General features: G+C 53.9%; 7 protein-coding genes across 7 annotated transcripts; 3 read left to right on the top strand and 4 right to left on the bottom strand.

Annotated features, from left to right (window-relative positions):
• Positions 1-198: 198 nt before the first annotated feature.
• Positions 199-2,007, top strand: BO82DRAFT_353241 (putative disulfide isomerase). The gene is made up of 3 exons (XM_025634909.1): positions 199-497; positions 566-573; positions 660-2,007. The coding sequence occupies exons 1-3, from the start codon at positions 345-347 to the stop codon at positions 1,879-1,881; spliced, it is 1,383 nt and encodes a 460-aa protein (XP_025493141.1). The 5' UTR covers positions 199-344; the 3' UTR covers positions 1,882-2,007.
• Positions 2,008-2,031: 24 nt separating this feature from the next.
• On the bottom strand, positions 2,032-5,809 carry BO82DRAFT_48440 (putative capsular associated protein). Its single transcript, XM_025641243.1, has 7 exons — positions 5,595-5,809; positions 5,458-5,516; positions 5,039-5,364; positions 4,561-4,974; positions 4,356-4,502; positions 3,875-4,305; positions 2,032-3,822 (listed from the first exon to the last, which is right to left on the bottom strand). Exons 1-7 carry the CDS (start codon positions 5,636-5,638, stop codon positions 2,247-2,249), a joined length of 2,997 nt encoding a protein of 998 aa, XP_025493142.1. The 5' UTR covers positions 5,639-5,809; the 3' UTR covers positions 2,032-2,246.
• Positions 5,810-7,127: 1,318 nt separating this feature from the next.
• Positions 7,128-10,863, top strand: BO82DRAFT_307560 (ribosome biosynthesis protein KRE33). The gene is made up of 2 exons (XM_025632293.1): positions 7,128-10,373; positions 10,515-10,863. The coding sequence occupies exons 1-2, from the start codon at positions 7,369-7,371 to the stop codon at positions 10,720-10,722; spliced, it is 3,213 nt and encodes a 1,070-aa protein (XP_025493143.1). The 5' UTR covers positions 7,128-7,368; the 3' UTR covers positions 10,723-10,863.
• A 207-nt stretch (positions 10,864-11,070) lies between these two features.
• BO82DRAFT_353244 (glycoside hydrolase family 16 protein) lies at positions 11,071-12,924 on the bottom strand. The gene is made up of 3 exons (XM_025634910.1): positions 12,394-12,924; positions 11,909-12,332; positions 11,071-11,827 (listed from the first exon to the last, which is right to left on the bottom strand). The coding sequence occupies exons 1-3, from the start codon at positions 12,750-12,752 to the stop codon at positions 11,534-11,536; spliced, it is 1,077 nt and encodes a 358-aa protein (XP_025493144.1). The 5' UTR covers positions 12,753-12,924; the 3' UTR covers positions 11,071-11,533.
• A 772-nt stretch (positions 12,925-13,696) lies between these two features.
• Positions 13,697-18,723, bottom strand: BO82DRAFT_307567 (CORVET complex membrane-binding subunit VPS8). The gene is made up of 3 exons (XM_025632294.1): positions 18,257-18,723; positions 17,766-18,201; positions 13,697-17,708 (listed from the first exon to the last, which is right to left on the bottom strand). Exons 1-3 carry the CDS (start codon positions 18,584-18,586, stop codon positions 13,750-13,752), a joined length of 4,725 nt encoding a protein of 1,574 aa, XP_025493145.1. The 5' UTR covers positions 18,587-18,723; the 3' UTR covers positions 13,697-13,749.
• A 1,191-nt stretch (positions 18,724-19,914) lies between these two features.
• BO82DRAFT_307569 (uncharacterized protein) lies at positions 19,915-21,137 on the top strand. Its single transcript, XM_025632295.1, has 2 exons — positions 19,915-20,481; positions 20,532-21,137. Exons 1-2 carry the CDS (start codon positions 19,938-19,940, stop codon positions 20,891-20,893), a joined length of 906 nt encoding a protein of 301 aa, XP_025493146.1. The 5' UTR covers positions 19,915-19,937; the 3' UTR covers positions 20,894-21,137.
• Positions 20,961-24,481, bottom strand: BO82DRAFT_431270 (DEAD/DEAH box helicase). The gene is made up of 9 exons (XM_025640689.1): positions 23,625-24,481; positions 23,366-23,548; positions 22,830-23,310; positions 22,606-22,777; positions 22,397-22,558; positions 21,895-22,344; positions 21,415-21,835; positions 21,248-21,362; positions 20,961-21,183 (listed from the first exon to the last, which is right to left on the bottom strand). Exons 1-9 carry the CDS (start codon positions 24,426-24,428, stop codon positions 21,152-21,154), a joined length of 2,820 nt encoding a protein of 939 aa, XP_025493147.1. The 5' UTR covers positions 24,429-24,481; the 3' UTR covers positions 20,961-21,151.
• Positions 24,482-24,771: the final 290 nt, after the last annotated feature.

Here is a 24,771-nt window from a genome sequence, read left to right on the forward strand (position 1 = left end):
GGTTGATTGGTGGTGGTGGTGGTGGTGTTTACTTCGGATATACGGAGACTCGCGAGGATGCGGGATGATAGTAGCCATTCACCGCCTGCTTAATTCTGCCTGTCGAACTTTCCAGATACAGAGGCGGTGGAAAGAAACTGCCTGTATACATACATGGAAAATCAACCAATTAATCCAAGTCAATGTCACATGCCAAGAGCTTCAGGACACCTTGCTTCAATCTTCCTTCTTCTTCTTCTTCTTCTTCTCTTCCACGTTGACTGTCATGCAGTACATCTACTAGAGTACTGAACTGAACTCGTGTCATTCATCCAGTCTGGTAGTCCAGACAACAACGCCGCACAATGCTTCCGCCCAGCTCAGCTGTTTTCCTCGCCGCGTCGCTGCTGGCGGCTTTGCCCGTCCAAGCCGATGGACTGTACACGAAGAAATCTCCTGTGCTGCAGGTGACATCCAAGAACTATGACCAACTCATTGCCCAATCGAATCACACATCGGTAAGCTTCCATCGCGAACCCCACTTACCAAGTCAACCCTGAATTAACACATCACCTACCACCAACAGATTGTAGAGTAAGCCAACCCTCCTCCTCTTCGTCCTTCCCCTCACCCCCCGCAACAATCCGCCTTTCTAAACACAACCCCTGCAAAACCTCCAGATTCTACGCCCCCTGGTGCGGCCATTGCCAAAACCTGAAGCCCGCCTACGAAAAAGCCGCCAAGAACCTCGACGGCCTGGCCAAAGTCGCCGCCATCAACTGCGACGAGGACGCCAACAAGCCGATCTGCGGCCAGATGGGCGTGCGTGGCTTCCCGACACTGAAGATCGTGATCCCCGGCAAGAAGCCCGGCAAGCCGCGCGTGGAGGACTACCAGGGCGCGCGCACCGCCAAGGCCATCGTGGAGGCCGTCGTCGACCGCATCCCGAACCACGTGCGCCGTCTGACCGATAAAGATCTCGATGGCTGGCTCGCTTCCACGAACGGTGATGCGGCGGCGACGACGCCCAAAGCGATCCTCTTCACGGACAAGGGCACCACTAGCGCGTTGATCCGCGCGTTGGCCATCGACTTCCTGGGCGCGATCCAGGTCGCCCAGGTGCGGAGCAAGGAGACGGCGGCCGTGGAGCGGTTCGGGGTCACGGCGTTCCCGACGGTCGTGCTGGTGCCCGCGGGCGGAACCGAGCAGGATGCCATCGTCTACGACGGGGAGCTGAAGAAGGCGCCGCTCGTGGCGTTCCTGAGCCAGGTCGCCGCGCCGAACCCCGATCCTGCTCCGGTTCCTCCCAAGAAGAAGAAGGCCGACAAAGAAGAGAAGCAGGCCGCCCAGCCCGACGACGCCAAGGCAGAGGAGGAGTCGCCCAAGTCGGCCCCTGCGGCACCCGTTCCCGCGCCTCCGATCGAACTCCTGACGACCCCGGAGGCCCTTGCCGCCGCCTGTCTGGAGCCCAAGTCCGGCACGTGTGTGTTGGCCCTTCTTCCGGAGGAACAACAAGAGCAGACTGAACCCGAGACGGAGAGCTCGGCGGCGCAAGTCGCGTTGGCCAGTTTGGCTGAGGTGACGCACAAGCACGCGCTCCACAAGAGCAAACTGTTCCCGCTGTACGGTGTCCCAGCCACCAACGGCGCGGCCAAGGCCCTGCGCGCGGCGCTGGCGCTGGCCGAACAGGACCTGGAGATTGTGGCTGTTAACGGCCGGCGGGGATGGTGGAGAAAGTACGAGCCCGCTGATGCGGATTTCAGCATCGAGCGCGTCGACGCGTGGGTGGATGCCATCCGGCTCGGGGAGGGGTCCAAGCAGAAGTTGCCCGAGGGGGTGATCGTCGAGGAGGCCCAGGAAGAAGAGAAGCCCGTGATCGCTGCCGAACATGACGAATTGTGAGATTAATTCCCCCATGTACGGGTGCATTCACCACAGTAGCATTACCCATAGTGTTTTTAATTAGGTAGGAAACATGTTTTACAAGTTATTGCAAGCAAGCGTATGGAAAACGAGTCAAATTATCACCCCATCAGCGTCAAAACATCTCATACCTCATTAAGAAGTATTCACAAGAAGTAAAGATTAGAATATATTCCAGTCGAAGAGATAAATTAAACAAGGATTAACACACAAAGTTACAATAGATAGTATAGTCATTACACATGTCCGTCGCCTCCTCTTCCCACCAGACTGCATCATTATCATCAAAATAGGGTAGATGAGAGATAGCCTATGACCCTCACTCACGGGGGCCATACCTATAATTATAGCTTGTAGCCCAATTCCTCTCGTCGATCGTCCGTCAGCCGCCCCCACTCTAACAGAAGCCTGAAGAAGTAGACTTCCATATCTTCCTTCCGTAACACCTGCGCCGCCCACTTCCGGCCTTCCTCTGCGATCCATTGGCCCTCGATATCGTGGGGCTTGAGGAGGGCCGTCTTCTGAGGAGTGGCGGAATGGTCGCTGGATTCGACGCCCGAGAAATATGCCAGTGTACTCCACAGGCCGTGAAGGCGGACATCGACGGGCACGAAGTGTAGCCACGGGGTGATGCGTGTTTCGAACCATTGGCGGAACAGCCCCGTCTTGAAGGGGAGGCTGTGGCTCTGCATGAAAGGAAGGAAACGGCCGCTGAAGCCGGCGCCGTCGGCGTCGAAGAGATATCGGTTCTGCCAGTGAGCTTGAAAGTCCACTCGCCCCGAGAGACCGAATTCGGCAGTCTGGTCCTCACAGTCTTTGTGCCTGCAGCGGACGATCGGGTCGAGAATTTGAACAGCTGTGTCGAGGTGGAGGGAGGAAGACGGAGAGGTGCCGGGGAGGATCTGGTAGCGGTACGAGTCGGTAGTGTTGTCCGCTGTAGGTAGGAAAACGGAGACGTGATTGTGTGTGTTATTATTGATTAGATGGGTGAGGCGTTGTCGCGGCATGCCTTTCCATTCGCCTGAGTGGCTGATACCTTCGGAGGTACTGCCAATCCAGAACAAGGTGTTTGATTTGTCGGTATAGTTCGCGTCCGGGTAGTCCGTCGACGGTTTGTATTCGATCTTGTCGACGTAATTCCACGGACTTGGGAAAATGATGTCACCAAACCCGGCAATCGCGCTCTGGCTGAAGACTGGAATCAGTTCTTGTGAGACCTTGAAAGAGGCTGGTGACATGAAGAAGCCGTGAAGGTGGGCCAGGTCCGGCTGGTGGCAAATATCAGTCGCCAGGGCCCAGTCGGATGGAAACTCGCCCAGGGAGTGTGGTCGAACACAGCTAATGCAGAGATGACGGCGGTCCCATATGCGTTGAGAGCGTGCCTTGGAAGATGGCGGACAAGTCGCGCTCACGTAGCGGTCGAAGATATTCTTAAACGAATTGTCAACGAACATAGTGTCGGGCGTTTGATCAGCCGGCTCGATTGGCAGCCATTGGTCGCTACGGCCGGTTGACCATTCATTCGATATGCGTTCGTCCGGTAGCACGGGGTATGAAAGGGCTTGGTCTTTGAGGGCGCTCATTTTCTCCCAGGGTACAGCCACCCGGGGCTCATCGTTCAGATTGAAGGCCAGATCCATGTCTGGCAAGTGTTCGGCGAATTTCGCGACCATCTTGGCGGCACTGATGACCATCCAAGCATGGGTAGGCTTGATGCCCTCTTGAACTCTGGCCGTGCCATTGCGGATGCTGATAGCACCAATTTCATTGTATGGGTTGGTGGCTAGTTTGTGCGTCATATCTCGGATTGCTGCCGGGGGTACGGAACGGAACGGAAGCAGGTTGTTGTGGATCTCATCGAAATCATCGATAACCAGGGAGGATTTGTTCATGGCGAATTCATACCATTTGTCGAAGTTCCTAGTTCAACATCAGTTGAGGCATGCACCAAGGACCAGAAAATTGAACCTACGGTGGCGGGTGTTGGTTATATTGCAGACGGTACTGCGCGACAGCATCGGCCAAGGTTTGACTGCTATTGGCCCTATGAAGCCATTTGTCATGGTGCTGCCTGCCCTCATAGATGAGCAAATCGATCGGATGCAGATGGGCGACACTGCCTTGCTGCGTTACGAAAATAAAGCCAATTCCTGCCATTACGGTCAAGGCAACGCGCAAGGTGATATTGAACCGATAAAGGAACTGCGGTTCCTCTTCCGAGACCGTTCGCGCGTATAGAAATGACAACCCCCCGAGGTAGTTCAAGAGTAGAGCGGCGAAAGCGCGAGGTGCAGTGACGAGTGGGAATGGCTGATGTCCGTCGAAAAGGGTTGCAGTCCAGGTGTAATACAAGGAGACAAAGCCGGCCAGGACTGAGAGCCCGACGACACCATAGTGAGGGATCTGACCAAGTTAGCAAGTCCGTATTGCGCGGCCCGATGCGACAAACTCACTAGCTGAGATGCTGAGACTATGACACAAGCCACCAGCGCACCCTGGCCTATAGCACTTCGCAGGAAGTGAGGGTTGACAAAATCCTCGCTGCCATGAGACCTGATAGTAAGATAGGCTACAATAGTACCCCAGAAGGCAGCCACACCCTTGAATTCCGCTATGGTCAGACTCCTAAATCCACAGACGGTAATATGAATGACTCACGAGTAAACTGAACCCCCAAGACACCAAAGTTTGTTTCCTCCTGCCGTCGCGAGGTCGCGCCGCTTCATTAGACAGCTCCGCGGCACCAATCAGAATCATAGAATCTAAGATGGCGCTCAAAACTCTCAAAGTGTGTAGGCGCGGGTACTGGCCTGAAACAGTGGCGCAGATGTACGTCGATTCGCGCCCTTTATCAAATGCCACAGCCAGATATCCGCTCGCTAACAAACTAGCCGCTGACGCGACATATCGTAGTTGGCTGCGAAAGACGAAGTAGTGAATGCGACTGGCAATAGTCGCTATGGTGCGAAGTGGCGCATTTTGTGGGCCGTCAGGGGCGGTCCAATTCGTAGCTGATCGACCCCGTTGGTTGCGCCAGTAGTCATAAATAGCAATGAAGAAGGGGATTGCATACTAAAATCAAGACATCGCTGTTAGTCCTGGCGTCTGCCTCTGTTCTGTGTGCGGGCGCACGTACCGCGTAGCCATCAGGTGCGCATTCAATGTTTGCGGTGATCTGTCGATACAGACCAACGCGGACGCAGCCAAGCACGGAAACTAGGCCAATCTTGAACCATCGGGCCGGGTTGCGCGTTTTTGAAGGAGTGATACTGCTACTGCTGCTCTCTAGGCTAATCGGCGACGAAGGTTCGTCGATCGCCTGTTCGCGCTCTGTCAAAGGTATGACGCTGTACTTGTGTACAGAGGATGACGGACTTGGGATTCGGTTGATGAAGCGACTGAGTATCAGAAGGGAGAACGCAGCGACGAGACATGTTACCACCGCGGTGTTGAGGGGATGATCTGGAGGAAAGTGTTAGCGAGCCGGGCCGTGGCTGCTATGCGCCCCGAGAGGTCCCAGTATAGGTATTTCTCTATTAAATGGACATGACTGACCGAAAGCAAAAGTAGTGTTGTAAGACGTTGCGAGAAATGTGCAGCTGAGCAGAAAGATTCTATTGTAGGTTTGATTAGCACGCACAAGACCCAGGAAGGAGGAGAATCAATGGGAAGGCGTGAAGTACTGTACTCACCCCACAGAGGCCTTGAGCCCCGTCTCAGCGGAGAAGTGTACCATTCCGAATCAGACAATCATGCGTCTGCAAGTCGCATAGCCATTCTTACATGGACCGATCGTTTATTTCATGCAGCACATAGGAATCATAATTTGGATTGGAACCACGCAAGACAGGTCAGGTCGAGAGGAGAACGGAGAGGGGGGGAGAATTTAGGAAAAAGAACGCGTGGAGGGAAAAGTGACGAGGGGACGAGACCCAGTGTGGCCAAGAGCTTTCGGGCTTGGGTGTTTCGGAGGACGGAGAAGAACAAGAAAAGAGGAGAATGGCTGGGGCAATCCCGCACGGGTAGGAAGTGGAGACGTCAAGACTTTCGCTAGGTGTTTTTCTTTCTCTTTCTTTTCTATGATGCGTATTTCTCCTTCCGATCTGGATCCGGGGGGGGGTGGTAGGAGAGACACAAAAGGGGGAAGAGAAGGAGAAGGAGGGGAAAGAGGGGATGGAAGAATTGAAGGAGGAAGAGGAAGAGGAGGAGAAATAAAGACGAGGCAGAGAAGAAGGAATCAAGAAGATAAGACTAAGAGCAAGGGGAAAAAGCGACAAGAAAAGAGACTAGTTACTGACGCCAAGCGTGGTCTCGAAGATTGGGGGTTTGCGTCAAGCAAGCAAGCAAAAAGAGGCGTAGAACGAAGCGTGCAAGAGAAATGGAAGTTGTTCTGGCCCATGGAACCGAGGGTTGCAATCTGGCCATCATCAATGTTTTCCCGCTCGCTCACGCACGTCAGCACCGGGACTGGTATGTAACCATGTCAGTCTTTTCTCCCCTACTCCCCTATCATGATTTCGTTCAATCTAGCGCCAGGGTCCAGCCCATTCACTCCTCCTACTGATCGGCGTAATCCCAAGACAAGTCCACGCGTCTGGCAATGCCAGTCCAGCTGCCACTATCCCCGACTGGGAATCTGCTCCTGTGATCCATGATCATGATGGGTCGTCTTCGGCTTCATCGATCGACTCACTGCCATCCAATATGATTGAAATTCTCTACTATCAAAACCCATCCAACACCGAATCGAAGGCTGATCTGGATTGGGAAGCACGGGCCCTAAAATAGCAACGGGTCAATTTCCCCTGCAGCTCCACCGTCACTGGGGCTGGATGGCTGGATGGCTGGATGGCTGGATGATATCTTCCTGGACTGTCAGAATCGATAGTGATGGGATCCACATGTAGCCTCCCGGTGCGAAGATTCCAATTGAGCCTTCAACCACGACCAATGAACAGTGCCATCCATCATGGATAGAATGAGGTATTGAGAGAGCAGCCTTGCCAAGTATCACGTGAGAAACCCGTTCCCGCAGAGCCTGGCCTAGAGCCAAACCATACCACTTTGAGACTAGTCATACTCAGGCACCGTGCAAGGCACGTGCCAGCAGGGCGGTATCGCTTTCAGTAGGCGGTGGCCATGGGCAGCTGCGGCCCGGTCGCCGATAACTTTTTTTTTTTTCTTTGCGCCGAACCGCAGCAAGAGAGTGTGATCTCCAATCTCCCCCAACACTTGACCATCTGTCTCCTCTCCCTTATCGAGGACCTGGTCTGTGGTCTGCTCAGTTAACAGTTGCGCGCTGTTTCCGTCCGGTTCTCACAGACACACAACTTCCGGCATCGTCTGTGGTTTCCGCCGCTGTCTCACGAATTTTCCTCGGCCGGGTGGAAGCATTTCGACTCGGAACTCAATTGAACCCACCGCGATAAGGGTAAAAACGGTTCTCGAAGAGACCGCCTCACCATCATGCCTCGCAAGGCTATCGACTCGCGCATCCCGGCGCTCATCCGGAACGGCGTGCAAGAGAAGAAGAGAAGTTTCTTCGTGGTGGTCGGCGACCGCGCCAAGGATGTCATCGTCAACCTGCACTACATCATGTCCAGCGTCGATGTCAAGCAGAACAAATCCGTTCTATGGGCTTACAAGAAGGATCTCTTGGGCTTCACCAGCCACCGCAAGAAGCGCGAGGCGAAGATTAAGAAGGAAGTGAAGCGTGGTATCAGAGAGCCCAATCAGGAGGACCCGTTCGAGCTGTTCATCACCCTGAACCAGATTCGCTATGTCTACTACAAGGAAACGGAGAAGATTCTCGGTAACACCTACGGCATGTGTATTCTCCAAGACTTCGAAGCTATGACGCCCAACTTGCTCGCCCGGACGGTCGAAACTGTGGAGGGAGGTGGTATCGTTCTGCTGTTGCTGAAGGGAATGAGCAGCTTGAAGCAACTCTACACCTTATCGATGGACATCCACTCACGGTACAGGACCGAGGCGCATGACGACGTGGTGGCTCGTTTCAACGAGCGTTTCATCCTTTCCCTGGGCAGCTGCGATTCCTGCCTCGTTCTGGACGACGAAATGAACGTTCTGCCCATATCTGGAGGCAAGAATGTCAAGCCCCTGCCACCCCCGGAGTCGATCGACGAGAACAACACGGGCACCAAGAAGGAGTTGAAGGAGATCAAGGAAAGCTTGGAAGAGTCTCAGTTGGTCGGGCCTCTGGTCAAGTTGGCTCGCACCGTGGATCAGGCCAAGGCGCTGCTTACCTTCGTGGATGCGATCGCCGAGAAGACCCTCCGCAGCACTGTGACTTTGACTGCCGGCAGAGGTCGCGGCAAGTCTGCAGCGCTCGGTGTTGCCATTGCTGCCGCCGTAGCCCACGGATACAGTAACATCTTCATCACATCGCCCAGCCCCGAGAACTTGAAGACTCTATTCGAGTTCGTGTTCAAGGGATTCGATGCGCTCGGCTACATGGACCATGTCGATTACACCATCCTGCAGTCGACGAACCCCGATTTCAACAAGGCTATTGTCCGCGTCAACATCCACCGTCAGCATCGCCAGACTATCCAGTACATCCAGCCCCAGGATGCTCATGTTTTGGGCCAAGCGGAACTGCTGGTGATTGATGAAGCTGCCGCCATTCCCCTGCCTTTGGTCCGCAAGCTGATGGGCCCGTATCTGGTTTTCATGGCTTCCACAATCAACGGTTACGAAGGAACGGGTCGGTCCCTTTCCCTGAAGCTGATTCAGCAGCTTCGTGAGCAGTCAAGAGGAGGACTGAAGGCTAGTGGCGAGGAAGACATTGATGTCGCTGATCGGGCGACCGGCAAAGCGGCCAAGAACGCCGACAAGGGCTTGGGTGGTCGTTCGCTCCGGGAGATCACCCTGTCGGAACCCATCCGTTATGCTCCTGGCGACTCGGTGGAGAAGTGGCTTAACAAGGTCCTGTGTCTTGACGCAACCTTGCCCAAGTCCCGGATGAACACTCAGGGCTGCCCCCACCCGTCGCAGTGCCAACTGCTCCAAGTCAACCGTGATACCCTGTTCTCCTTCCACCCTGTTTCCGAGAAGTTCCTGCAGCAAATGATGGCCCTCTACGTGGCCAGCCACTACAAGAATACCCCTAATGATCTTCAGCTCATGAGTGACGCCCCCGCACACCAGTTGTTTGTCCTTGTCCCGCCCATCGATGAGGAGGCCACGAAGCTTCCCGAGCCCCTTGTTGTGATCCAGGTTGCGCTGGAAGGTCGCATCAGCAGACAGAGCGTGCTCAACAGCTTGAGCCGCGGCCAGCGCGCCGGAGGAGACCTGATTCCTTGGCTGGTCAGTCAACAGTACCAGGACGAAGACTTCGCCGGTCTCTCCGGTGCCCGGGTGGTCCGCATCGCCACAAACCCCGAATACCTCAACATGGGTTACGGCTCCCGCGCGTTGGAGCTGCTAACCGATTTCTACGAGGGCAAGTTCACCAGCCTGTCGGAGGACGCCGTTGACGCACCGGAGGAGATGGTTCGCGTGACGGACGAGGAACTGGCCAACGCCAGCCTCCTGGACGACAACATCCAGGTCCGGGACATTCACAGGATGCCACCCCTGTTCGGCAAGCTGTCCGAGCGCCGCCCCGACGCGCTGGACTACCTCGGTGTCAGCTTCGGCCTGACCCCCTCGCTGCACAAATTCTGGAAGCGGTCCTCCTTCTCCCCGGTCTACCTCCGGCAGACCCCGAACGACCTCACCGGCGAGCACTCGTGCGTGATGCTGCGCACGCTGGCCACCGGCCCCAACGACGCCAGCTGGCTGGGCGCGTTCTCGCGGGACTTCCACAAGCGGTTCAACTCGCTGCTGTCGTACCAGTTCCGCGAATTCCCCTCGGTGCTGTCGCTCAGCATTTGCGAGTCCGCCAACGCGGGCGCCAAGCTCGACACCTCCTTCGCCCCCGTGGCCCTGACCAAGGCCGACCTGGACCGTGCCTTCTCCCCCTTCGACCTCAAGCGCCTCGACAGCTACGCCAACAACCTCCTCGACTACCACGTCATCCTGGACATGGTGCCCACGATCGCCGAGTACTACTTCTCCGGCCGCCTCAGCGGCAAGGTCAGCCTCTCGGGCGTCCAGCAGTCGATCCTCCTGGCCATCGGGCTGCAGCGCAAGAACCTCGAGGCCCTGGAGAAGGAGATCAGCCTGCCGTCCTCGCAGCTGCTGGCCATGTTCCTCAAGATCATTCGCAAGATGTCCACGCACTTCCGCGCCGTCCTCGAGGGCGCCGTCGCCGAGACCATGCCCGCTCAGCAGCAGGCCGCCCTCGCCGCGCAGGAGGTCACCGAGGCCCACGACGAGGTCATGGAGGACCGCTTCAAGCCCCTGGAGACGACCCTCGACGACGAGCTCCGCGAGGGCGGCCAGCAGATTGACGAGGAGCTGCGCGAGAAGCAGCGAGCTCTGATCGATGCCCTTCCTCTGGACAAGTTAGTTGCCCCCAGCCCCTTAGCCCACATCCTCTTTCGTTTTCCCCCTTCCCCCCGTTAATACCCCCGCCCCTCCAACCCTCCCCCAAAAGCCAACACCCCAACCTCGGAATGAACAATAACTGATATCACAGCCTCCAGATACGAGATCAACAACGGTAGCACCGCCTGGGACGAGGCCGAGAAGCAGATCCGCTCCGGCGGCGCCTCCACCGTCAGCGTCAAGTCCGCCAAGCAGACCAAGCGCAAGAAGGGCGAATCCGCCCGCGAGATCTACGACCAGGAGATCGACTCCAAGCGCCAGAAGATCATCAAGAAGGGGACGGAGGGTCGCAAGAAGAAGCACTAAAGCGGCATCAGCCTTATGCAAAGCACCTAGCCTAGTGTAAATAATGAAGAAAGCATTTAGGGGGGGAAGATAAAAAGCCTTGAGCCTTACTTTACACATCTCATATTATTTCACACTCCGTAATTTTCGGCTCTCTGGTGTGGTGTAGTTCTTTACTTGGCGGCTGCGCTGTATAAGACATGGGTTTCATGTTTGACCAGTCTGATTTGGTCTGGTTAGGTATGTATCGTTGCTGACATAGAGAAGCTCTTGAAACCTACAAAGATCAGAATACATCCCAGTGCGGAATCGCGTTGCTTCCTATCTAGGAAATTGATTGTATCTAGTAAACGAAAGTAAGGGTATATACTGCCGAATCCGCACATATATACAAGAAACGAAAACACAATCCCCAATCTCTAACCTCTCTTCAGACCATCTCTCCAAAAGTCTGCATTTGGTCCAGCCAAAAAGAAAAAGAACGAGCGTCTTGATGTCCCCATCAGCGAGAAAAGAGTGCAACTTCCCCCTATCATGGAAAATGGCTTGGCATATCCCGTTTACCATAGTGGTCAAAACGAATGGAACCCACACCTGTACCTGTACCCTCGAAACAGCGGCCGCCCTCCCCGCGGCTTCCAGATGATAGCGAGCGTGAAACTGCGTGGTTAAGTTGGTTTACGCTGAGCCCCTCACGTCCCGGCAGAACAAAGGTGAAGTGTTAAAGATGAAGTCAAGCGAGTGTCCTCTTTCCTCCGTAAAATCCAACACACACAACAAACCATAACCAAGCGAAAGTACCCAGCAACTGGACCCTCACCCATCAGGTCGATCACCCGCGGAACGCATACTCATATCCTCCGGATTCCCTGCGTCCGCGTCTCGTGAACACCGGCCCGCGCGTGTGCTGCGACAGGCCCGGCCACCTCCCCGACGCCGTTGCATTCAGGACCCCATTGATGCTGGCGTCCTGGTAGACCTTCAACGAGTTGATGGTCCAGTAGGCGTCCTCGAAGGCGGACGGATTGTTCGCCACGTAGTCGGTGCACGAGCTGGCGTAGGAGGCGCACGAGCCCGAGCTCCAGACGTTGCCGGCCCAGTCGCCGCAGAAGGTTGTATCGAAGACCTGTGTGTCGGGAATTAGCAACAGTCTTGGGACTTTCGGGGGAGAGAGTTGAAATGGGGGCCAGATGTTTAGGGGACATACAATCTGCATGGCATCGAAATGCGAGTCGATATCGCAGGAGCCCGCGAAGCTGGCCGCCGGGGTTCCCCAGGTGGCGGGGGTGGGGATGCCAGCAGTAATATCGGCAGGAATACTGCCTCGGGGGAAGAACCAGATATTGATGGCGGAGCTGGTCCACTCCGTGGCATAAACACCGCCACCGAGCGAGTTGAAGGAGGTTCCGTAGGACTGGGAGTTGGGGGAGGTGATGCTACAGCCCGCATTGCTGGATTGGTCCGGCGCATCAACATAGCAGTTGCTGGTTGTCAGGGTGCCGGTGAAGCCGGAGTTGTCGATGCTGCAGCCGTCGCTGGTATGGAGGGTCATCAAGTCGTTGGTCTGCTGATTGACGCCTTCGATGATGTCGATCTCGCCGTTGTTCGGCCAGTTGGAGCCGAGAAGCCAGCTGTTTCTCTCTTCGTTAGGTTTGCATAACGACTGAAACCATACCGCTAGAAACAACTCACAAGGCTGGCCAGGTGCCGCAGATTCCACCCGGCATGTGCGCCAGATCCAAGATGAACAGCCCGTGGGTATACTCGCTGTTGCTAGTGATGCGCACGCTATCCCGGCCGCTGCTAGCCACGTTGGTATAGTCCACACCCATATAGACTGATCCGTCTGCGTTGGTTGAAATCAAGCCATCACCCTGGGCGGTAGATTGGTCGACATAGCTGACGAAGCCATGGGTAGGATCTGTGTCAGTGAAGAACGTAAAGCGGTCAAAGAATGACGAGCTGGTGTAGTCATCCAGCAATGTATAGGTTGCAGTACTGAGCTGCGCCGTAAGGCCGAAAGCTGCCAGGAGGAAAGTATAAGTCCGCATGGCGCTTGTAGAATGAGGTAGAGCGCAATGTAGGGCAAGAGAGTGTTGTTGATATGTCGCTAGGGAGTGGACAGGTAGTAGGACTACCTAAAAAGCAGAATGAATGAAGACTAACAGCCCAGCTGTAGAAACAATGAGGTGTAAACCTAAGGAGTGTCGCAGAATTGTGATGGTCTCGTAGACATTTTGCCCGCGACGGAATGGAAGCAGCGATATATATAGGCCAGGGCTCTTTTTTTTTTTTTTTTTTTTTTTTTTCTTTTTGTTTCCCTGCGTAAACAGGAAACTTGAAAGGACAAGCTCATACACTAGTAACTGGTGGCGTCAACCATGATTCACGCAGCAGACCAGTCCTTGAGACCTGTCGCATGGCGTGAGTGGCAGTCTGTGGCAGATGGCAGGCCCATGTGCGCGTGGTTATGTCACGGATTGATAGGGGAAGGTGTATGATCCAGGGAAAACTGATCTTTGTTGACCAGTGATGAGACAGAACCAGGATTAGACTCGGTTTCGTCAGGGCATTCGATGTAGCTACCTCGGGTTAGGGGGAAGAATTGAGCCCAATGGCCAAGGGTGCATGAGGTGGGCGTCAAATAGCGGCGGGTGAGGAATGCAGGCATGTCAATGCACAAAGCGAATCGGCGGCGATTTTCGACCTGCCGCGAAGCACAGCGAAGCACACGCGCGAACCTTGGCCAGTAGCCAAGCCCTTCTCAGTCAGCGCTTCCCCGCTTGTCTCCAGAGGGACGGCAGGAATGAAAGGAAAACAGGAGGAAGAGAAGTCAAAGAAGAAGTAGACTCACCCTGAATCATGAGGCGTCTTTTGCCCGATCTCCTGCGCATCGGGCGTTTTCATGCTCGGTCATTCATCATTCATCATCAACATGCAACAAAGAGAATCTGGCAGTGATCGGCAATAGAGACGGAATAGTAGTAGAAAGGAAACGAAAGTTAAGTAAGGTCAATAAGTCATTATCATGTTGAAATCGCTCATTCACTATATATGTACAGGGCACACCGGGCAAGACAACACCTCCAAGTCCGACCCGCCACGGATAGTTTGGCGAGGATGATTCTGATTCTGAGCGGCATCAGAATGATCGACTTCCAGGATACAACGACGATGATACAGGTGTCGACAAGCGAAAACCAAGACTGGCCCAGCGGGCTGCTCGGCGTCCTCCGCAGTAGCGTTCGCGTCCGCGTCCGCATGGCCTTCCAGCAGATATTGTGGCTGACCCACGTCGGCCGCTTTACCTTTTCCCCGCGCGGTCGCAGGATCATTTTGCTCATGGAGCCGTTTTGCTAGACGGTTTTGCTGCGCCTGAGCCTGTTTCTGCTCCCAGGCCTGCCAGTACTGGGGTCCGACTCCGGGTCCCCAGATGCGCTGTCGGCAGATCTCACATACCTGGCCTCGTGGTCGCCATCCCCGCTGGCGCAGTCGTGTTACCTCATCCACGTGCACGAATAAATCCCGATCCAGCATGCCGTTGGCAAGAGCCAGCAGTGACTTTTCGTACGTGTAGGCAGAGAAGATCGAGGCCAGTACTGCGCGCAGCTCGAGCAGGGAAGGCGACCAACTTGCAGCCCGCGTGAGGAAGGCACGCAAGATTCGGAGGAAAGCGACATCACTGCGCTCGCTGGTTGACGACCCTCCACTCCGCACCGTGCTGGCAAGCAGGGTGGTGAAAACCTGCTGGACCAGCGAGCGAACAACCGGCATCAGCGGAGCCGAGGTTGCCGTCACTGAAGCATCGCCAGTTTCAGAGGGCTTTTTGGGCATCAAGCCAAAAACACCACTGGCAATGCGCACCACGGCTTCTATCAAATCGAGCCACAAGGATTCATCGAAAGAAAGGGCTTGGTCGACGGCTCCTTTGCTGAAGCCATTCTTCTCAATCGCTCGAGAATTCTTGGCTGTGTTCGTTTGGCCCCGACAGAGCCAAGTACCGACTCGCGTGTATTTCTCTAATGATTCTACAAGGTGATTAATGGCGTCGGTAGTACTTGCAGAGTCCGGATCGTCGTTGATGCTCTGGAGAATGCCCATCAGCCCGGACTCAAGTGTCCCCAAATGCGCGATGAGGCGGTCCATAGCCGCTCGAACCTGGCCTTGGCGAGCCAACAAGATCACCGCGGCGTCCACTACGCCACTCTCCTCTAATGAGGGCAGCAGCTCCTTTAGGCGTACATCACCGATGCGCAAATCATCCACAAAGTTGGCGACTCGAGAGGGATTATACTTGCAGAGAAGTTGCACGTAACGCTCGATCATCCAGTTCTCGATGGGCTTGGAGGGTCTGCCCTCCGTCACGGACTGCAGAGCCATCCCCACCACAACGGCCAGGTATTGGTATTGCCGATAGGGATCTTGCTGTAGAGCATTTAAGAAGATTTCATGCGTCTCTGGGGCAAAGGTATGCATGGTCTGCGCTGCTCGTTCGACATTGATCGCTGCGAGCTGACCGGCATGATCTTTGACCACATCAAGAAGATCCCGCTTTTGCTTCTTGCCTAGACCAGAGCCAGGGCGAAGACAATCTTGTAGGCAGGTAAAGACGGCTTCTTGCTCATTGAGATCTTCAAGGTAGGTCAGAATGAGTTCAGGGTACTGTTTCTCCACGCGATAAGTTGATTTCAAGATCCGGAGGAATCGAGCCTCCTTGAACAGCGGTATCATTCCCTGTACGTCCGGAGGGTGATAGATGGATAACAGATACTCAGCGCTTAGCTCACAGTCATCCGCCATCGCGGGGTCTGGGCAGCGGCAAAGCCGCTCCAGAACTTGTTGAAGCGTGCTGCCCGAGAGGAGAATGTATTGAGGATATTTCGGGAGATTGCGAGCAAGAAACATGTCTAACCGAATGGTATCAAAAGCATCAAAGGAGTCCGAGGTCATTATCTGTAGTAATACACTGATTAGATACTGTCGGTTGACAGACACTCCGTGCGATGGGGTCTCATCCGGCTCCTGATCATTCAGGAAACTATCTTCGAAAGCTTCGTTTAGCATGCTCATGAAGCTAGCTGTATCGAACCTGAGCATGGTCCGCAAGTCTGGGAACGTCTCAAGGGATTCCCCTTGCCCTGTGACTGGCGGGTTACCGGAGAACAGATGGTCGTATAGGGTCGCCTTGGCTCGGTTGGCCTCCGTCTCGTCCATATCATCGCCAGTGGGATATATCCGGCCTGTGAGAACAAAGGAAAGGTAGGGATACACTTTCATCGCGTTCGTATATTGTGCAATCCCGCTGGTAGAGTCTCCATTAGCCAGAGCCTCCTGGATTGGGATGAGCCCAAGGAGCTCCTGTAAAGGGCCCACGTAGTCCCCAAGACAGCGATTCCAGACATAGATGAAGGCGTCGTAAAGATTATAATGCTTGCAGAGTGTGGTGGTTTGGTCAATGTCCATCGTGGCTGTATCTAGCAGGCAGATAATCTCTTCCAATCTGCTGGCGATGTGGTTCGTCGCGTAATGGTTGATTAGAGCCTTGACAGCAGTGGGAGGGAGTGAGCGAACAGTTCCCTCAACAATGTATGATTCAAGTGCATCGAGAAAGATGCCTTGGGAGTCACTCTCTTCAAACCAGGTGAACACTTCATCCCACAGATAATCTAGTTCGGACATGCAAACACAGGCAGAGATTGACACCTCGGCCAGCTTCTGGAGCTGTATGGTATCGAGCCTTTCATTGTTCGCCTCCACGTTGCGGCCAAATGCGTACTTGAGCGTCGCTGAAATCATTTCCAGGAGCTTTTCTCGTACTAGAGGCTGCCTCAATGCGTCCTCTTCAGGGAGACCAATTGTAAGCTTCTCAGCGCTACCTTGATAGTAGGATGTCGCCACCTGAATTGCCCCGATAAAATCACCCGCCTCCATGAGGGCAAGTAACCTATCAGCCCAGTTGGAAAGACCTCCAATTAGAAGTTCATTATAGCCAAGAAGGAACAATCGACCTTTGTAAGAGCGAAAGCTCATGAAGAACGCATCCGCTACTACACCATGCATCGTTGTGTCATCTTCATTGAACTGTTCAACCAGACTATGGAGCTGGGCAGAGAATAAGTCCACATGGTAGATGTGTCGATTGAGCAGATCAACTGCTTCTGTGACACGCATCGTGTGATCCTCAAGGATGAGCAGCTGTTGGGTAATGGTGAGCACGGCCATCACGGAGCGACTCAACCATTGGACAGCTACAATAGCCTCATCGGCCTTCCATCTGCTTCGTGGTCTGAACTCCAGAGCCGGAGGTCGGTCCCTGTTTGGAGATTCATCCGCTTCCACCTCGGAAACATCCAGCACTGTCAGTACGTTAGACCAACAATAGACCAGCTTTGTCCGCGAGGTTTCAGTCTCCTTCCCCTTCAGGCGAATTGCCGGGAACCAGGCTAGGGCTCCAGTCATCGCGCCATGAGCGGCAACCTCCTTGGGACGAGGCGCCTTGTGTTGGGTTTGCGCAACGGGCGTCGTTGACACTATCACCAGGAGATAAGGGGTAAGCATAGCAACCAGTCCCAGCGAGTCCGTCGGCTGCTCAGTGTTGCCCAGGGGAAGAGGTGAAAAAGCCAGGACTGAGCTGGGCTTTCGCGGCCGAAACCCTTCCGCATAAATCTGAGGGTAGCGGCCCAGGATCCTACTCGTTTTCACCGTGCGTCCGACTGCACCCATACCACGCGTAGCCAGATGCGAAAAGGCCATTCCTCGTTTATCTGCAGAGACTAGTGCGGTACGTCGAGTCCCCAGAAACCCCACATGGATGACAGGTGATCCCGCGATATGACCATCTGAGGGTCGGTTCTCAATCAGATTGGCCGGTATCGGGGGTATGTGAAGGAAGGGCCGTGCAGACCGCGAAATTTCCCAGGTGAAGATGTCACCCGACTGATGACCTCCGGCAACCGTGGTGTGGTCCGCGGACAGCGCCAAGGATGCGATTGCGCCGCATTCGATCGCTAGACACCCACGCTTAGTACGTGATCAGCGCCAAGCAAGGCTATGTTGAAGCTTACCTTTCGTCCCCAGGCCGACAATGGTCTTGAGGTTCTGCTGGTAGTCAAAGACAAGGATTATGCCCTTGGAAGTTCCAACCACGATTGACGTTGAGACCACCATACAAGTCGGATGCCCGAAATTCCGCTTTCCAGCTTCCGAAAACGCCTGGCCGTTGATCTTTCTGAGTTTGGTCCAGCGCACGACATCCCAGGGTCCCTGGGGGGTGTCGGGCCCCGAATCAACGGTTCCGGGAGACAGGTGGCTCGTGATGGAGGATTTGCGCGAGTGCAACTGCGCTAGGAAAGGCGAGGCCGATCGGAAGTTCCCAATTGAGGTAGAAGATAATCTGGATTGAAACCGAAGGTCGAACGGGCGGTGGGAGGGACTGGGACTGAGTCGAGGGGAGCCACGGAAGGCCAACGCGCTGCTGCTTCGCGACGATAGGATGGAGTCCTATGGCAATCAATCAGCGGAGAACCACGGCCGCGAAACGGCAGCGGCGACGCACATGCAGGGAAGGAGTGTCGTCGGGGATTGAGAGAGTCTCGTCAACACTACCGGGAGCGCCGGGCTGCCCGGAACGCGGTGAAGAGGGAAGGTCGGTCGCATCGGGGTCAACAGCAGGAGGTGGTTTGACGGCGGGGTCATGGTCCTCAGTTGTTAGATCGGGCAGATCTTCCTCGACGTAAGCCATTGAGTCCGACGCCGACCGTGGATGGGGGTGCACATGGTCGGGGATGCCGTTGGGGGTCGGCGGAGAGAGTGCATCGTCGTCTGGTCCCAAGTCGAGCTCATCCTCTCGTGCCCAGTCATTACTGGTCTCGATCATGGAGCTCATCGGCAGCAGGATCGAATGACCATCTCTCCCAGCTTGTTTTTGTGCAAGGCCCAGGTATTAGTGGGGAAGTGTCGTGATGAGATGGCGGCAGCGAAGGTATGACAGGGACGAAACCGAGCTTGAGATGGAGGAGGCGGAAGTGTGGTAAGAGAGTACGGTCAAGGTAGACAAGGTGGGAAGATGGAAGGCAGGTAAGTACGGTAAGTTAGCAGTAGTAGGTTAGTGCCGCAGGCAGGGCAGTGGCAGGCAATGGTTCACCAAGGCTAAACTAGAGCGGGCGCTGGGGGGGCGCTAGTTTTCTGGGAGTGGGGAGCAACAACCACATCGGACTTCTGTACTGTGTATGTACTGTATCCGTTATCTTAATCGGGGATAACCACTAGGTAGTCATGGAGAAAGGGAGGATCCAACGGGGGATCACCTCGAATGCTTGCTGTGGAGATTAAGATGCAAGAAGCCAAACAGCCTGGAGCATACGGACGGAGTAGACCAGGTGTTGATGCGGTAAGCAGAGACTCCGAAGGTCAGCACCGCTGCCCGCTGCGGACTAGTTCCAACCCGGAGGGAGCATTGGTGACTGCCTGACTGCCTGACTACTACTCCCTTTATCGCCTTAGGCAGATATATTCTGGGAGATCAGAAACATTTGACGTTAACACACATCAACCTTAACTTTAACTCTAGCATCAATAGCTATACAAGAGAGGGCAAAGACGGGAATCAATCAATTCGTCCAGTTCAATCTGCAACGACTCATCCCATTTGTTCTGATTGGCATATAGCAGCATGGGCTCCAGCCTCTTTCAACATCGATGATCCAGGCAGGCATTGTTGTTTGCCAGTTACCATCAACAGAAACATTCTTTGACTGGGCCACCCCTATCTGTGGCTAACAGTACGTCAAGAAGTACTTCCTCTCGCCTGGCATGATCATCCCAGCTGGCTCGACAGGATCATGAGGGTACTATATCTGGGAACAGTTAGCAATGGATGAATGGTTCATCTTTGCAAGAACTCGCACGTGCACCGCCGACTCTATACTACTAGCTCCATTTTCCCCTCTCTAAATTGAGGCTTGTCTAATTGTCCACCCATTCCGCGCACTCCTTCCTGTACTGCTCATCACAATCACATTCTTGCTGAAGGGTCTAATCTATTTTGTCTAGCTAGCTCACGGTCCAGCGTCACAAGCGTCGGGATTGCCCTCACCCTCCAACTACCGCACCCCATGATTTGGTCATTCACCACAGTAATGTGTAACTCGAAGAGAATATATAATAGCCCGGATCTCAATTACTTCCTCTAGTCTACTAGTACTCTTCTAGATAGAAGTAGCTCGTCCTGGTTCAAAATGTTCTTCTCAGCTGTTGTCCTCGGCTTAGCCGCGACTACATCTCTCGTGCTTCCCGTCCTGGCCCAGTCAACCTGCAACGGCCAGTCGGCCTACTGTGACCGAATCTACTCGAATGTAACGCAGGTTGGCGCTCATGACAGTCCCTTCGTAGGGCCCCTTCTTCAGCAGAACCAAAATATCGACGTTACCGAGCAACTGGACCTTGGGATTCGTTTTCTTCAAGGCCAGACCCACCAATCGATTGACAATGACACGATCCTCCTCTGCCATACATCGTGTCTCCTTGAATATGCCGGAAGCTTGGAGTCGTATTTGGCCACCGTCAAGGCCTGGCTGGATGACAATCCAGACGAAGTCGTGACCTTGCTCCTGACAAATGGTGACAGTCTACCAGTGACTCATTTCGCCGAGGCATTCGAGAGCGCGGCCATCGCCGACTACGCATTTGTGCCGAAGTCATCGCCAAGCACGCTAGCTATCAACGCTTGGCCAACTCTGCGAGAGCTGATCGGCAATGGCACGCGATTGATAACTTTTCTGGGTACGTGATCATCATCGGTGTTCGCAACGATAACTTACAAGCTCGTTCAGACTATGGCGCCGATGCCACAGCGGTCCCTTACATCCTCGATGAATTCGCTTACTTTTTCGAAACGCCATACGATGTGACCGATGCCTCTTTTCCAACCTGTAGCATTGATCGGCCGTCGGGGGCTTCAGCGACCGGTCGTATGTACATCGTTAACCACTTTTTGGATGTCGATATCCTGGGCATCTTGATCCCAGACCGGGAGCATGCAGCCGAGACCAATGCAGTCTCAAGCGAGGGCAGTATTGGAGCTCAAGCCGATTTATGCCTTTCCATTTATGGCCAGCTACCAAACGTTATTCTTCTGGATTTTGTCGACCAGGGCCAGCCGATTGCCGCACAAAGTCTGCTCAATGGGGTGTGAAAATAAAGTTCTCTGTATTGACCAGCATCGCTGGTCGGTGTGTTGCTCACAATCGTATTTCCTATGTAATTCAGTTCTTTTTTTCTGAAGTGAGCTCGGTGTCTATCAGCAATGCAGTCATTTTGGATGGTTCGATAGAAGCAATTTTAGCGGGTCGACCGTGCCCAGTGTCCGAAGGTGCCGGCATTGGCTGATGGTCGATTGCGAATGACTCTTGTCAGTTATGTCCAAGTATATACAATCTAATCCAGTGATTATTCATTCATCTATCTCCACCTGCATCTCGCGTTCTAGTTTGGTTGGAGCTAAAATTAGCGCCATATGATCGTGATCCAAGGAGTAGACTTGACGTACCCCAGACCTGGTTGGCCGACCCAATGATGATATCTGCTTTGGCCAAAAGCTTCTTCGCATAGCGCTCGGCTTCTGCGGGGTGAAGCTGGCTTTTCTGCGCTTTGCGCGGGTTTACCTAATTCATTGTGAGCATCATACGGTTAGGGGGGGGAAGGGATTTGGCAAACCATCATCAGAATAGGGACCAGATCCTTCGCATCCGCTTCTGCCAGGGCCCTCAAATTCCGATAACCGTTTTCTCGTAGTAGTCTGGCAGTCCAACCTTTGACATATGTAACCTGTGCCATTTCGAGTAGGTCAGCCCGGGCCCCGGCCTCCAAACGATCCTGCATATGATCCAAAACTGCAGCCAACATCCCCCAACCCATGCGTTGACAAAACTTGACAATGCCTGCAGCAAACCCGTGGCATTGCTGTGCTAGGCTCTGCACAGAACCCCGTGGTATCTGGTACCGTGATGCGATAACAGACAACGGAACCTCATTGCTCAGATCACGAAGCTGAAACGCAGTGTATGCCCGCTGATAGATTCTAGCTTGCTTGATCTGCTCTGGTGAATTCTCTTTTAGTGACCCGCCACTTTGGGCCCTGTATAGCTGTTAGCGCCATGATGTCCGAATACCGTGAAAGTCGGGAATCCATCACACATGTAATTCACATATCCAGGTTGAACGCCAACAAATTGCAGGGCACGCAGCCCGCTCTCATCCAGATTATCAAGCTGATCTCGAAAGATGCGCCAATCGATGTGAGTCCCAGCAGCTAATTGGAGGGGCGTAAACATGTAGAATATGTGCATATCGCCATCCATGACGAAAGCTTGCAGAGCCCGTTTCAACTCTTCATGGACAAATAAGCCATCTTCGGGTGCAAATGCGGAGGCGACCACAGCCTGTCCAAGCTGTGTTGCTGAATATGATGATTCATCACCATCAACATGCACGAGTTCTTCCTTGACCAATTCTTGGAGTGCAGATTGCATGATACTATAGGCTAGCTTTCTGTCCACCGTTCGGTAAAGCAAGGTGCACCTGACATATTCTTTGATTGCGTCATACCCGGACACGAGTCCGGTAGCGAGGGCTTCCAAGAGGGCCCTTGTACGTCGTCAGCAGTAAGCCTTGGGGGGAGCTGAATCCACGGGCATACCGTTTGAGGCCCCTCTTCTCTGGAGCTAGGCAGCTTTCAATGGCCGGCATGTCGGCCTCGAGAAGGTCACAGACAGCTTGTAGGTCACTATTGCCACATATGAGATACGTCTCACCCGCTTCGTCCTTTCCCTTGCGACCGGCTCTTCCGCACATTTGTCGTCTTTCTTGGTCAGCCCGTGCTACTAATGGTTGGGAGAAAGAACTCACAGCATGGCGGGCCCAACGAGTTCTCGGCCCATGCGTGCCCCATTGATTAAAACCCGTCTGGCGGGTAAATTGACGCCAGCTGCCAAGCTGCAAGTCGCTATAAGCACTCTGAGAACACCCTGATCATAAGCCTGTGCGATCAGTTCGCGCTCCTCAGTCGTCATGCCTGCATCTACCTGATAGTTCAGCCTTGGTTCTGAGCCCCAAACATGAGGTATACTTACGGTGAAAGCCGACGCCTCTAACGAGGGTATTTTCAAGAGCAGGATCTAAACCGCTGGGAAGGCTCCGGAGTTCGGCTACAAGGTCGAGTCGTCTGTTCAAGTCATCAGTGTTCTCGTCGGGGGCTGGCATAGCTTCGCTGATGATCGCCGCTTGGATCTGGCAAGTCTGTCGGCTGCCACAAAATACCAAAGCACCATACCCAGCTGCTGCCGTGTCAATGGCCAAGGCGACTGTCGCGTTTGTCATGGCATTCGCAAGTTCTCTAAAAGTTGAGGGGGCAACGATGCGATGAGGAGGCATCGTCTCAACAAGCGATTGCGTTGGAACCGACTTCAGTCGAGATATTGTCTGAAACAAATGCCTTGAGGTCGCAGCAGGATATATCGCATTCTCGTAAACAAGGTATTCGTCAATCGGAACCGGGCGGTAAGTCGAAACGTAGTAAACTGCATTCATCCACTCCGCCAACATCTCGGTATTCTAGGCCTGTGTCAGGGTGACGCTGCTCATGTCTGAATGGTCCTTAGTAGCTCACCGATAGTGTAGCACTCATCCCAATGATTTGGATGTTCTGTCGCAGGAGCAGCAGTTTTGTAACCATCAATTCCAAAAGGTATCCACGGTGCTCATCGTCAAGCATATGTAGCTCATCTAGAACAACCACGCCCAGCTTCCCGATACTACATTCTTCAATAGCAGTGTTGATCAGGGAGTTCGCCTTGAGTAATGGCCCGGTTAGCATCCAGAAATAAAGGAGGAAGTTCTCCTGGACTAGTCGAGGGAGTCGGCCACACCTTCTCGATGGTACAGACGGCAATGTCCGTGTCAGCCCAAGACGCAGCAGTTCTGCTTCCCCCGAAGTAGCCAGTGACACGAATCGACTTTTGTAACTTGCGCCAGCGCTGGTGATATGGTCTCGTGCTGTCCACCTTATCGTCGGTGTCGCCGATGTTCTTCTCAACATCTTGTACGATACCTCTTAGCCACTTCAGTTTCTCTTGCACCAGCGCTACATATGGAAGAACCAGAATTGCCTTGCGGCTCGGGTTATCAATGATGCGCTTTATCATGAGAACGTCAGCGACAAGCGACTTTCCTCCACCGGTAGGGGCAGTATACACCAGGTGTCGGCTGCCATCAAGCAGTCCTGGAGTCAGCAAGCACGCTGCTTGCCATTGGTATATGCTCTTAAGTCCGATAGCCGCCCAATTAGCGACTAAAACAGACGGCAGTCCGTATACAGGATTGCTTAGAGACAACAGAGGATGGTTGGTAAGATCTTCTTCGGCATTTTGCACAGAATGAAGCGGCGGATCTCTATCAGGGATGTTGGCTGCCACCGAGCGAATATCACTGGCGACTAGACGACCTCTAGGCAGTTCCAGCGAAGGCCTTATGAAATCTACCGGTCGACCGGCTAATCCATTGAAGTTGGCAGGCTGATTTACACTTGAAAGCGGGTTGTTGTTGCCTGTAGAATGCTCTCCAGGTCGTTTTTGGCCAGCCACAGGAGCTATGTCGTAGGTGTCCTGGCGTGCGATGTCGACGGAAGTCTGGAAGCCGTAGGTTTGGAGAGACTGTCCAGATGGCGCAGACATGCCTTGAAATGAGATGACTATTGTTTGCGATGAGTGAGAGTTATAGTATGAGATCCCATGGGTGACAAATTAGTTATATAGAACGTTTAGAATGTTTCACGGATTCATTGACGCGGGTGGGGGTGGGGAAATAGGTGTATGAGAATGCCAATGATCAATCTTCTATCTACCAGATTGCCAAAGAACCAACAGAAGTCTTGATAGTGACAAATCAGCTCCAAATGAGATCATGTATCAGGCGATGCTGGAGTTGGTAAAGAAATCAAGATGAATCACAGAGCCCGGGAGCGTAATCAAATAAATTACCAAGAACGCGCGTGGGTTGCAACGCGCTCAGATCGGA

Source organism: Aspergillus uvarum (assembly GCF_003184745.1).
Source record: "Aspergillus uvarum CBS 121591 unplaced genomic scaffold BO82scaffold_19, whole genome shotgun sequence".
In the NCBI taxonomy this organism is placed as follows: Eukaryota; Fungi; Ascomycota; class Eurotiomycetes; order Eurotiales; family Aspergillaceae; genus Aspergillus; species Aspergillus uvarum.

Bases quoted from the DNA above. Each gene is read 5' to 3' on its own strand.
- BO82DRAFT_353241 (XM_025634909.1), top strand. From the start codon at position 345: ATGCTTCCGCCCAGCTCAGCTGTTTTCCTCGCCGCGTCGCTGCTGGCG.
- BO82DRAFT_48440 (XM_025641243.1), bottom strand. From the start codon at position 5,638: ATGGTACACTTCTCCGCTGAGACGGGGCTCAAGGCCTCTGTGGG. The intron at 4,503-4,560 runs GTGAGTCATTCA...GCGGAATTCAAG, and splicing joins CTTGGGGGTTCAGTTTACTC to GGTGTGGCTGCCTTCTGGGG. The intron at 4,306-4,355 runs GTGAGTTTGTCG...TAACTTGGTCAG, and splicing joins TAGTCTCAGCATCTCAGCTA to ATCCCTCACTATGGTGTCGT.
- BO82DRAFT_307569 (XM_025632295.1), top strand. From the start codon at position 19,938: ATGTTCTTCTCAGCTGTTGTCCTCGGCTTAGCCGCGACTACATCTCTC. The intron at 20,482-20,531 runs GTACGTGATCAT...AAGCTCGTTCAG, and splicing joins GCGATTGATAACTTTTCTGG to ACTATGGCGCCGATGCCACA.
- BO82DRAFT_307567 (XM_025632294.1), bottom strand. From the start codon at position 18,586: ATGAGCTCCATGATCGAGACCAGTAATGACTGGGCACGAGAGGATGAG. The intron at 18,202-18,256 runs GTGCGTCGCCGC...TGATTGCCATAG, and splicing joins ACGACACTCCTTCCCTGCAT to GACTCCATCCTATCGTCGCG. The intron at 17,709-17,765 runs GTAAGCTTCAAC...GTGGGTGTCTAG, and splicing joins TGTCGGCCTGGGGACGAAAG to CGATCGAATGCGGCGCAATC.
- BO82DRAFT_353244 (XM_025634910.1), bottom strand. From the start codon at position 12,752: ATGCGGACTTATACTTTCCTCCTGGCAGCTTTCGGCCTTACGGCGCAG. The intron at 12,333-12,393 runs GTGAGTTGTTTC...AGAGAGAAACAG, and splicing joins TGCGGCACCTGGCCAGCCTT to CTGGCTTCTCGGCTCCAACT. The intron at 11,828-11,908 runs GTATGTCCCCTA...CCCGACACACAG, and splicing joins ATTTCGATGCCATGCAGATT to GTCTTCGATACAACCTTCTG.
- BO82DRAFT_431270 (XM_025640689.1), bottom strand. From the start codon at position 24,428: ATGTCTGCGCCATCTGGACAGTCTCTCCAAACCTACGGCTTCCAGACT. The intron at 22,778-22,829 runs GTAAGTATACCT...ACTATCAGGTAG, and splicing joins TAGAGGCGTCGGCTTTCACC to ATGCAGGCATGACGACTGAG. The intron at 22,345-22,396 runs GTATGCCCGTGG...ACGACGTACAAG, and splicing joins GAGAAGAGGGGCCTCAAACG to GGCCCTCTTGGAAGCCCTCG.
- BO82DRAFT_307560 (XM_025632293.1), top strand. From the start codon at position 7,369: ATGCCTCGCAAGGCTATCGACTCGCGCATCCCGGCGCTCATCCGGAAC. The intron at 10,374-10,514 runs GTTAGTTGCCCC...CACAGCCTCCAG, and splicing joins GATGCCCTTCCTCTGGACAA to ATACGAGATCAACAACGGTA.